The sequence below is a fragment of the Cariama cristata genome, unplaced genomic scaffold, assembly GCF_000690535.1.
Source record: "Cariama cristata isolate BGI_N322 unplaced genomic scaffold, ASM69053v1 scaffold8668, whole genome shotgun sequence".
Lineage (NCBI taxonomy): Eukaryota > Metazoa > Chordata > Aves > Cariamiformes > Cariamidae > Cariama > Cariama cristata.
The window spans coordinates 5,839-17,827 of record NW_009631612.1 but is presented as its reverse complement, the minus strand read 5'-3'; the positions used below and the strand labels follow the sequence as shown (position 1 = coordinate 17,827).

Below are 11,989 nucleotides of genomic sequence, written 5' to 3'. Positions count from 1 at the left end.
AAATAGTTCAGGAACAAAACATTTTTACAAGAGTAACAGACCTTACTTTAACAAGTCACATAAATTCATACAGGAGATTGTTTAATATCTTCTGTTTGTGAAGTCTATATTTTATTGATATCAACTACTTGGTCAGTATTCAATACTGTGAGGCTTGTTGAAGTCCCCCCTGCAGAAATCTTTAGTTATATTTAAAATGGAGATTCCCCAGTTGAAAACATGGTGTTCCTAGTTTGGCTGAAACTTAAATAATTGCATCGCCCCAGTCTTAACACACTTGGGTTTTTTTTGTTTTTTATTTGGACTTTGAACTTGATTATGGCAACTGCTTTGCTTGATCTGTAATATAGCTACTTGTAGGATTTAATATCTGTAGTGTTTTTAATTGAACTGGACAAACTTGGAGAGGAAACTAAAAATATGTTATGTTGTAGGATCTCCTGGGACTCTGTGAACAAAAGCGAGGAAAAGACAATAAAGCCATTATTGCATCAAATATAATGTATATAGTAGGTCAATACCCACGGTTTTTGAGAGCTCACTGGAAATTTTTGAAGACAGTAGTCAACAAGCTGTTTGAATTTATGCATGGTAATTATCTGTTTTTCACTTGCTGTTGTAATTATTAAAAAAAAAACCACAAAACCAAATGCCCGTATGTGGGCATGTATGGGGGAAAAATACAAAGTGGTAATTGACTCTGATTTAATTTAGAAACTCATGATGGCGTCCAGGATATGGCTTGTGATACTTTCATAAAAATAGCACAAAAATGCCGCCGACATTTTGTTCAGGTTCAAGTGGGAGAGGTCATGCCATTTATTGATGAAATCTTGAACAATATTAATACAATCATCTGTGACCTTCAGCCACAACAGGTATGTTTAAGTCACCATTGTGGATAATTCCCAAAGACTAATCAAAAGTTACTTCATTTTGAAATATAGTAGTGGTTTTCAAGGCTTGATTTATATTTCTTAGTTTTTGTTAGTGACACTGTTATGGTATAAATAGCATGATCAGGTTGCATTACTGAGATCTCCGATTGCTTGGAAGGAGAATTAAAGCGCATTTAGTTGGAATTTTTATTTCTGGTGTGTTTTTAACAAAGAAATAAGACACTGAATCTAATTTTGTGATTCTGCTTCGGGAAGGAGTAATATCCTACTATAATAGTATACCTGTAACTTCTGTATTTGTGAAGAGGGGATGGGGAACAGTCCAAAAGTGTCTGCATCTGGGAAGGGCACAACTCATGAAGTATAAGAGAGTGGTGTGCACGTGACACACACTGAGGTGTTGCAATAACATACCGAAACTCAGGGCAGAGTGGATCTAGCATCTGGAAGAAGGTACTGTTAGGTACTGTAAAGGAGGGATGTAATCCAGTCCACAGTTTAAACATGTCTGGAAATACTTAGGTAAGTGGCATACATCTGAGCTTCCCCGCTTCAGGATATGACCGCAGACTGAAGAAAGACTCTGGGGTGCATGTAGTGGCATTTGAAGGGAAGGGGATGGAGGCTTGTTTTATACACGAAGAAAGTGAGGAAAAGAATGGAGAAGGATCTTGTAAAGTCAGGAGAGCAAAAAGGTATTTAGGCAGTGAAACCCATTTTCAGCCTTCACTATATGTTAGTTCAGAACAGTGTGAATTCTTCCTTACTGCTTTTTAACTTTCCTGTTTTGACTTCATCTTGTTGTTCCAATCAGGTGCATACATTCTATGAAGCAGTAGGATACATGATTGGGGCACAGACAGACCAGACTGTGCAGGAGCATCTGATAGAAAAATACATGTTGCTGCCTAATCAAGTATGGGACAGCATAATTCAACAGGCAACAAAAGTAAGCTCATAAATTTTAAGTGTGTTTTGTTCAGGTCAAGAGAACCTGCTAAATGTTTCTTTTACCCTGAGTTTATTTTTCACATGGCATGACATTAAGTGTACATAGCTGTTGAGGACTTTATTACATGATGGCTAAAGCAGTGATTGACATGACAGTAAAAGTGTTGTTTTGAGAGAGGGCACTTAAACGACAAAACAAATACTGGTTTTAATCTGATTCAAAGGACAGTTTTCTGTTTCTGTACGGAATGTGTTTCCATAGTTTTTTTCCAAGACTCCCTTTTACCTGGCTTAGAAGTGGGTTTTCTTCCAGAATAACAGAAGAGTTAAAATGCTAAAAATACTGTTCACTCTTCCTGCTTTCTTTTAAAGTACATCTTTATTTCTTGTATCTTCCATTTCTTTCAGTCTTTTCAGAATACTTTACCTCGACACATACAACAACAGTTTTGCACTGCACAAGAGATCAATCCATTTGGAGTTAATTAGATTAAGATCCTGAAACTTAAGTTTCAGTTGTGTTTCTTAGTCTGTCTGCCCTCTTAAAACAAGAACATACTGGCTGTCCTTTGGATCACTTCTGTCTATTTTTACCTTCTTAATCTCTCCTTCTTAGTTTTTTTCTTTCTTCAACTAGAGTAATGCTTGTACCGCTGCAGCAAAAATACTTCTGCAGAAGAGCAGAAATAAATCAATAGAAGTTTTATTCTGACTCTCTGTTTGAGGTAGTGGCAAGTGCCATGAAGTAAACAGCGGTATATATAAAGTCTGTAAATTTCTGTGATACATTCTTTAATGCAGTGTGTAAGATAAAATATTTAAACTTAAATTTTTATATTGAAAGCTAAAGGGCAGTTTCATTCATTAAATAAAATGGACTCTAATTTTTTTTTAACAGAATGTTGATATTCTGAAGGATCCTGAAACAGTTAAGCAGCTTGGTAGCATTCTGAAAACCAATGTAAGAGCATGTAAAGCAGTTGGCCACCCCTTTGTGATTCAGCTTGGAAGAATTTATTTAGATATGCTGAATGTGTACAAGTGCCTAAGTGAAAACATTTCTGCAGCTATTCAGGCTAATGGTAAGAAATTTCATGTTCTTCCTGAAAATGGGGGTTAGCAGTGTATGTCACCACGTTTCAGAGTATGTTCCAATTAAGCTAATGTTACTGTGTTCATTTTATTGCTTGGGAAAGTGGAGAATGACTGAAAGTGCTTGCTTAGATTTAATTTTTGTTTTTTTGTTAACTCGATGCTCTATTCAAATAAAGAATTCCTGATTTTAAAGCGAGGAAAAAACCACCTATAAACAAGAAAGTTTAGGAAAGATGCAAAACACCATAGATGCTTACTTAGAATTAATAGGCATCTTGCTGAGACAAAGTTGTAGCATGTATTCTTTTAGCTTAGTCTAATTTTTAATACTAAAATACTATCTTTAAATAGAATCTTACTCCTTTTTTTCAAAATATGTTGTCAGGATTTTTTTGTATGATACTGTGCTACTAAATAGCTTTATTACAGAAATGTGACTTTTGTGAAGAGGCCTGAAAGTTATGATCAACCAGGCTTGCAATCACTGAGAAGGAATTATCAGTTACCTAACCTATTTTTACTAGATAAATTAGGGTCTGTGGTATCTCAGTAGAATGTGCTTCTGTAGTAGTTCATTACAAGATTAAATGAGTCAGTTACTGAATTCTGTGTTATGACTGGTTTTCTTGCTGGTGCAGATGATGATATTTGGAAATATGAATGTTAAATAAAACTTGGTAACTGAGCAGCTGGTTTACCTTGAAGTAGCTCCTCAGAACACAGAATAAAACTGTCTGAGAAATCAATACCTTTTGATTCTGCAGCTCTAATGGCCAGAATTTGTCTTTGTGAGAAACAGTGAAGTTTAGGAAGCACTTGCTAGGACTGTAGTCATGACATGCTACTTGATCAGCAGCTATTGTGATTGCGGTTGCCTCAGAGTGTGTTCTCACAACTGGCTTTATCTTGCCAGAGGTGGCTCTGATGCCAGCAGGAGCGATCCTCCCTTTCTTTTTCTGACTGCGCTCTTCAGGTTTTCCCGTGCATGTACTGTAATGGTTGTATGGCTGTGCAGTTCATTAGATCAGGTTTCGCTGATGAGACTGCATTGATTTGGGGGTAAGAAACGAGATGTAAGCTCAGTCTGCGTAGTTAAGTGAGTATGTGTCATTTGTCTTACTTGAAAAGTAAGTTGCAGCTTTGTTTTTGAACTGTGTAAGTAGGGTACTGTCAGTAGTAGTTTTGTAATGTTAAATGGCAACTTGGACCTGGGGAGGTAGGTGTGGATTCTTTTTTTTTTGCACAATACTCCTAAGAAGTCTTTAATAGTCTTTGGATGTAAAACCCAAGCATTCTCTGTTTTGAATATCAATTTAAGTTAATCTTTTTGTAGCACCGTACCTGATTAACTGAAGCTTTAAAACTTTTTCAGGTGAAATGGTAACAAAGCAGCCCTTGATTAGAAGTATGAGGACTGTAAAAAGGGAAACTTTAAAACTGATTTCTGGCTGGGTGAGCAGGTCCAATGATCCTCAGATGGTAAGTAGATTCATTTTATACAAATAGCTTGTAAGACGGAATTACGGAAAATGCCGGGTTTTGTTCTGTTGTTGACTGAATCAGTTGGTCACAGGAACTTGCTTCAGGAGGTCTGTAAAATACAAAAAGGAGAAAATATGATCATACAGAGGTAAGCCTGAGCTACACTCAAGATACTTCAGTTAATTTTAGCTGAGAGTAATTTTAAAGGTAATTAAGGAGGTTTAAGAGATCCCTATTGGAAGCACTGCTGGATGGGTACAGAGGGTGGGGAGTTCATGGGAGTGTAATGTATTTTGACTTCTAAGGAAAAGTATTGCTTGTAACTAAACAACGAACTTCACTATAAACTGTATGCTAGAGACTTTGTTCAATAACTGCATTGTTATAACCGTGGCTTACTCTTTCAATTAGGTAGCTGAAAACTTTGTCCCTCCCTTGTTGGATGCAGTTCTCATTGACTACCAGAGAAATGTTCCGGCCGCTAGAGAACCTGAAGTTCTTAGTACTATGGCTATCATTGTAAACAAGCTGGGTGGACACATTACTGCTGAAATACCTCAGATATTTGATGCTGTTTTTGAGTGCACATTAAATATGATCAACAAGGTATTTTATTTATATTTAAACTTTGGATAAGGCATCTCTGTGGTGACTGAAGACCAAAAAAAAAAAAAAGCATAAGAGTACTAGTCTTGGCTGTTGGTACATCTCTAAGTGAAAGATCTCCTTTTCTTACAGTGAAGGGAGGCAGTATGTAGTGAATGTAGAGTTATTACACAGCTTTCAGCTTATGGAAATTAAGCAGAGGTTCATGTCTTTTTGTGAATACCATTTCCATATATGGTGTCTTGCAGATCGTCTCCCTGATTTTTTTGCAGTGGCAAAGTGCATTTGTGACACTTGAAGAAATTTCTGCTCAAACAAATGTACTTGTTCTGAATTCTGGCTGTCTAGTTGATTGTCTTAATCTCATTGCCTTATTTCTCTGTTTAGATTTTGATTTAAGTCCTTAGTAATTTTTCTGTCCTGGGGACTTGGAATGTCTGGCTTCTAGAAGCAGAAGTATACTTCAGTCAAATGTCAGTGTAGAACTAACTACTAAAATTCATAAATATTTAAAATTGATGAATATACTGATCAGCAATTCTGAGTATTTCCTCACTAATGCAGTTCTTATGCTATAGTGTGCAATATGTATTTGCGTAATACTTGAGCACTACCAGCTGAATTAGTGCTACTTTGCAATAGGGTGTAACCAGAAATTGTACCCCTGTAGCAACATAGGTGCTTAACCAGTGTTGAGAGCATCTGTCTATCTGTGGGCTGAGTAGTGATTTTAAGGTTGTGTACTGACAAAACATGGCTCAGCGTGTCAATGTTGTGTAACTCCACAAGATGGTCTTACCAGGCTTTGGTGGGGAAAATTGGTGTAAAAACTTCACTGAGAAATGCAACCTTGGGCTTGCATTTAAGGTTATTTTAAACCTGGCATATAAATGTTGTTACGTGTCAGGTATTGACTTGCTCTGCTTAACAGAAGATCTTGTGATGGACCTTTAGGAAACTTGACTTTTTTTCCACCCCCCCTTCCTTTTAGGACTTTGAAGAATATCCTGAACATAGAACAAACTTCTTCTTGCTACTCCAAGCTGTAAATTCTCATTGCTTCCCAGCGTTCCTGGCCATTCCACCTGCACAGTTCAAACTTGTTTTGGATTCTATTATTTGGGCTTTCAAACATACAATGAGAAATGTTGCAGATACAGGTAAATCAAAGTGTTTTATATGCATGCTTCACTTGCAGTATCGGATATTTTCTGGTAGAATGCTGTTTTCTTGTGTCTCTTTAGTCAAACTTAACATTCCAGTTACGTGATTCTGTACTGCATTTGCAAAAGAATCTTCTGTCTGGGCTTCAAGTTGTCAGCCAGGTATACATTAATGGGCTGAAATACTTGGATGCTGTTTCACTCCCGTAGCTGTAAGAGAGTACTGTTGCAGTTTCTGCTTGCTTTCTTTTCCGTGTGAGGGTTGACACTTTTTTGAAATGGCTGAACTGATGCAACAGCTCACTGCTGCTAAAACTGGTGTCACAGTAGTGTTTTGTAGTGCTGCCTGCGGTGTTTGACTTAATACCTCCGTACGACAGTTGCTTAGTAACTACTGAAAAGTCCAGCAGAAAAGTGAATGACTGGGGCTGGTGCTGAACGCACGGGCTGGGAGTGAGCCCACAGCATAAGGAAGGGGAAGCACCTTAGATTAAGAAGGTTGGATTATGCTTCCTTTGGACAACAGGACGCCATTTAAATTTAGGATGAAATTTCATGGAGCAGCTGAGTGTATCACTTCGTTTAACAGACTTGGGTAATTAAAAAGCCCTACAGAATGACCGTGATCAAGGGAGACTATAGATCAAGAGGCTATATAAAAGTCTTAAGTTGTAAAAATATTATTTTTTTAAGATCTTGGGCTTAGTGCACTATCTTAACTACTGGATTAAAAAAAATGTTGTGAAGCCACTTAGTTTTTAGCCAATTTGTCTTGTATCAGCGTTTGGATGGGATGGGCATAAAAGACACCTTTCAGTTGCATTTCACCCAGTTATCTAATTTAAGTTTTCATATAAGTCTAAAAATGGAAACTTTTTTCCTTCTGAAGTTAGCAAACACTTATTTTTGTAGAGGGTTTCTGTCTCCTTAGTACCAATAAAGTGATGTGATTGGTTCTTTATGCTTGTGTCCTATGATGTCAAATGCAAATAGAATCGGTATGTCGTGTAAATGTGGCTGTGGCCCTCCCTCTAGTGGCTACTTGAGGAAATGCCTGAGAAAATAATGACGTGTAATGCTTGTCTTTTCAGCGCCTATCAGAATCTCTTGGGATATTTGTATCCTTTTGGAAAAGGCAACAGTATGCACAGAGGTCTTAATATTGTTCTGTTGGTAACTTAGTTTTTTAATGTGTATTTTCCAGGACTACAGATACTTTATACTCTACTACAGAATGTTGCACAAGAAGAGACTGCTGCCCAGAGTTTCTATCAGACATATTTCTGTGATATCCTTCAGCACATTTTCTCAGTTGTAACAGACACCTCACACACTGCTGGTAAGACTGCATATATGTGAGCCGGTTGATGAAAACAATCCTCTTGAACATCAAAATCACGTTACACATCCTGTTCTGAATAGTAACTGCATATGTATAACTTTGATCTCTTCAGGTTTGACAATGCATGCATCAATCCTTGCATACATGTTCAACTTAGTAGAAGAGGGAAAAATAAGTACTCCATTAAACCCTGGAAATCCAGTGAACAACCAAATGTTTATTCAGGAGTATGTTGCTAATCTCCTCAAATCTGCATTTCCTCACCTGCAAGAGTAAGTCTGCTGTGATTCTTTACTACTTTTAGTGGGGTTTTGTGTCTTGAAATGCTAACTGATGTGTTTACTGATGTGTTAGTGCCCAGGTTAAGCTGTTCGTAACAGGACTGTTCAGTTTAAACCAGGATATTCCTGCCTTCAAGGAACACCTAAGGGATTTCCTGGTCCAAATCAAGGTATGTTTGGCGTGTGGTGGTTTTTTTTGTTTTTAAGAAATGAAAAATGATTATTCAGCAGGGTGATACTGTTGGAAAGTACATGGACAGTGTTCATTCAGTGTTTGTTTAGGAGATACAAATTATTTTGCAGCTGTTTAAAATGTGGTGAGAACTCTTGTCAAATGGCTTGCATGACTGGTGTGTCATACAATCTATTTCAGTGTAACTTAATTTTATAAATTGGACTTAAATGTCATCACTTCTGCTTTACGCTGTGCATAAAATTCATATGCCTAAGATGGCTGCAAAAGGTACTCTAATGGGAAACAAAGCAAGTTGATTTTTAACCAGATTTTGTTTCAATTCTGCTTTGGACTGGAACATTTTGAAACTTGCTAGAGTAATGCTATGCTTTTCTTTTTCTAAAGATGCTAGAATTCTGGAAGACTGTAGGAAACAGTTTGTTAATTAGTTTTGAGACTGAAGTTGTGAGGTATTTCAAAATTGTAATCATACGGCTTTAATGGTGATAATGTTACAAATGCTGGGTTATTATAGCATCCTGTTTTGTAACATACAGTGAAAATCTTAAAATATTTTGCTTTCCTTTATATTAATTCTGATCTTGGGAACTGAAAGCAAAACAAGCCAATAGTCTAGCAGGGAATGTGAAGGGAAGAGGTTCTCTCTATCATTCTGGCCTTTGGAAGCTTGTTACTCTGCCTAGAGCATTTGACAATAAACTAATGATTTTATGTGAATTATACAGGAATTTGCAGGTGAAGACACATCAGACTTATTCTTGGAGGAAAGAGAAACAGCCCTTCGGCAGGCTCAAGAGGAGAAGCATAAACTTCAGATGTCTGTACCTGGCATCCTTAATCCACATGAAATTCCTGAGGAGATGTGCGATTAAAAAAAAAAATAAAACAAGTTTTGCAGTTTTCTTTCTGTACAGCTACTTTGTTGTGATAGAAGAAAACAGCACTTGGATATTTGTTGACCAAAATGATGCCAATTTGTAAATTAAAACGTCACCTAGTGGCCCTTTTTCTTATGTGTTTTTTGTATAAGAAATTTTCTGTGAAATATCCTTCCATTGTTTAAGCTTTTGTTTGGTCATCTTTATTTAGATTTGCATGAAGTTGAAAATTAAGGCATTTTCAAAGTACTTACTTCATGCCCATTTTGTGGCTAAGGGGAAAATAGGCAAAACATAACTTGTAAAAGACTATATTGCAAAATAATACAATTTCATGTAAGAGTATCGATTTTTAATTCGGGATCATTTTCTTTCTAGTCTGTCCTGCAGTCTAGGAGAAAAAGTAATGAGTAAAACAGATTGAATTAATTGTTAAGCAGAGGATTATAGTGCTGCATTTGTTTTGATCAGTTAGCAGCTTTTTGGACTGAGTGGTAAGGCTAGGCTACATGTATTTGCAAGTTGTATGGCAAGTTTGCAGCAAGATCATGTGCATATCATCCCATTGTAAAGCAACTTCTAAAGAGTATGGGAACACAGTACAGTTAGTTATTTTTACACAGTTCTTTTGGTTTTGTGTGTGTGCTGTCGCTTTGTCGACAACAGCTTTTTGTTTTCCTCAATGAGGAGTGTTGCTCATTTGTGAGCCTTCATTAACTCGAAGTGAAATGGTTAAAATATTTATCCTGTTAGAATAGGCTGCATCTTTTTAACAACTCATAAAATAAAAAAAACAAAACTCTGGCTTTTGAGATGACTTATACTAATTTACATTGTTTACCATGCTGTAGTGCTTAAAGAACACTACTTAAAAGCAAAATAAACTTGGTTTACATTTATTTTTCTTTCTTCGGCTTATTCTTTTGTTGGATGAAAATGCTGTGATCATATTTAAGATTTGTATCCTGAAGGTGTAGGAAAAGTTCCTTGAGGTCTAGATAACTGTTGTTTCTGGCTTGCCTCATCTCAAGGACTTTGGCTGTGCTTGAAGTTAACATGAACTAAGTTGGGTTCCATTTGGAAGTACAGTAGCTGTTCTGACTTACCTACATGAATAAATATTCCATACTACGTTACTATAAAATGCCAGGAGTAAGGTACTCTTGCTTGCTCTCTGTATGGACTCTTTGCAATTTATTTCAAAGAGGTATTGCACTGTATCTTGACTAAACAATTGATACCAGTACATGTTAATAACGCATGTAGACAAGCTCTACAGTTATTTTTCTACCTAAAGTTTTGTAGTTAAATGATTTTCAGATTTATGAAGTACAGATACGAAAAGCAGTATGAACACTAAGATTGTGTACAGTCTTGGCTTCCCCATTTTTGTAATATCTTGTCTCTGTTTTCTAACAGTTAACCTTAAGCGCTCTCAAAGTTTTTCCATTTATTTGGTCTCTAAGTCTTAAGATGGTTACTACGATGCAAAGTGTAGCCATTCACAGGGAGCTGTAAAACAAGGTTAGACAGTTATGGAAGTGTGTTATGTGAGTTTGGATACTGTAGTTAACTTTGTGCTGTATATTCCTTTTGAAATGCATGAGTTAGCAGTGTTCATGTAGAATTTAGCTGTGACCAGAATGTTTCCAGTCTTTAAGTATTGGCCCCTTCCTGTTTGTGAACATCTCTCCATTTATTTTATTTAGGTCGCCCAGAAAAAGCATAGCTGCTTCTGCCTAAAGATCATTTGGCAATATAAATGTGAGCTGGCAGTTGCTAATGTTTGAAGGAGAAGGTTTCTCAAACCCTTTATGGCTAGGACTTAGAATACAGCCTACCAAAATTGTTAATTATTTTGATAGCTAAAAACTCATTTCGTTCTCTCCTTAAAGCTCATGATTTAAGCTTTTTCATGTCTTCCTGTCTTGTCGCTGTATAGGTTTCTGTTCTGTTCTGTGAAGGCAGAATCTTCTTTAATAGGCAGTTTAAAGTAAAATATTTCACGTACTGTTGAAGGACGCATCTGGAATGGACATGAAATGGCTTGTGACCAGGCGGAGTTGCAGCATTATAGAGCTACAGATTATCAAAAGCTGTAGAGAGAAGTAAGAAAACCTTATTAAAATGAAAATAAATACCACCAATAGCATGATGTTGGAATGATCATATCCCAGGAGTCACAGAACTAAACACTGAATTGGTTCTGACATGCAGTGGCATTAACAGTGCATTGAAAATAGTTTTGAACAAAAATGCACATAGGCTTTTACGCATGTTACTTCTTCCTGTATTTAAGATTCAGGTTAGTCTGAGGCTCGTGGTCTGGTTGTTTACTGAAGAATTACATCTGACCTAAACTCTCAAGCAACAAATCTGAAATGTATTTTTAAAGTTGATGCAGAGAAGAGTTGTTTCATTATTTTGCTACCTTTTGGATTATCTAGTAACAAAATTTTAGTCTTTGTTTTTGCTTCCCTTTTAAATCTAAACTTAGCTGTGGTCTTGTTATCTTAAGAATTGGTGCCTTTCACTGATCTCTGCAGATGCTGTAAAAATGCAGCTTATGCAGAGTTCTGGATACCATTGAAGATTTGACTTGCATGTGTGCATATTTCTAGTGCAGTTATCCTGAATGTTGAAGAAATAATTGCAATGTACATCCAAGAAAGTTCTAGTTCTAATGCACACTTTGTCAGTTAAAATACATGGATAAAAAGCATGAACCATCATATAAAGATCTACATAACTTGTCATTATATGTAAATGAATGTTCTGTGCATATTTCTATACAGATTTTTCAAAAAAACCCAAATCTATGTACTCCAGGTACATTCATAAATACAAATATTACAGGGTGTTTTCTGTGTTTACATGAATTTGCCTGTTAGCTGATGAAGACATCCCCAAGTAACTTGTTTCAGGCTACCATGATGTGTTTGCTACTGTAACTGAAACAGATTATTTTTCCAAAGCATTTTAGGTTAGTTTGTTTTGTTTTTTTTAACTAGAATAATTTGGTGTGTGTTAATCTGGTTAAGTGAACTATTTTCCAATAAAGCTAATATTTATGCAAAAAAAGCTTTAGAAATGCTC

At 36.3% G+C, this 11,989-nt stretch overlaps 1 protein-coding gene across 1 annotated transcript in view; it reads left to right on the top strand.

The window, feature by feature from the left end:
• Positions 1-9,792, top strand: part of XPO1 (exportin 1) — a 35,091-nt gene extending 25,299 nt beyond the window's left edge. Inside the window, exons 14-24 of the mRNA XM_009706025.1 lie at positions 435-591; positions 715-878; positions 1,714-1,848; positions 2,749-2,932; positions 4,318-4,424; positions 4,839-5,033; positions 6,025-6,193; positions 7,401-7,535; positions 7,651-7,810; positions 7,893-7,989; positions 8,741-9,792. Of these exons, the coding sequence (XP_009704327.1) occupies positions 435-591; positions 715-878; positions 1,714-1,848; positions 2,749-2,932; positions 4,318-4,424; positions 4,839-5,033; positions 6,025-6,193; positions 7,401-7,535; positions 7,651-7,810; positions 7,893-7,989; positions 8,741-8,887 (1,650 nt within the window). The 3' untranslated portion in view covers positions 8,888-9,792. The remainder of the gene's footprint in view (positions 1-434; positions 592-714; positions 879-1,713; positions 1,849-2,748; positions 2,933-4,317; positions 4,425-4,838; positions 5,034-6,024; positions 6,194-7,400; positions 7,536-7,650; positions 7,811-7,892; positions 7,990-8,740) is intronic.
• The last annotated feature ends 2,197 nt before the right edge of the window (positions 9,793-11,989 follow it).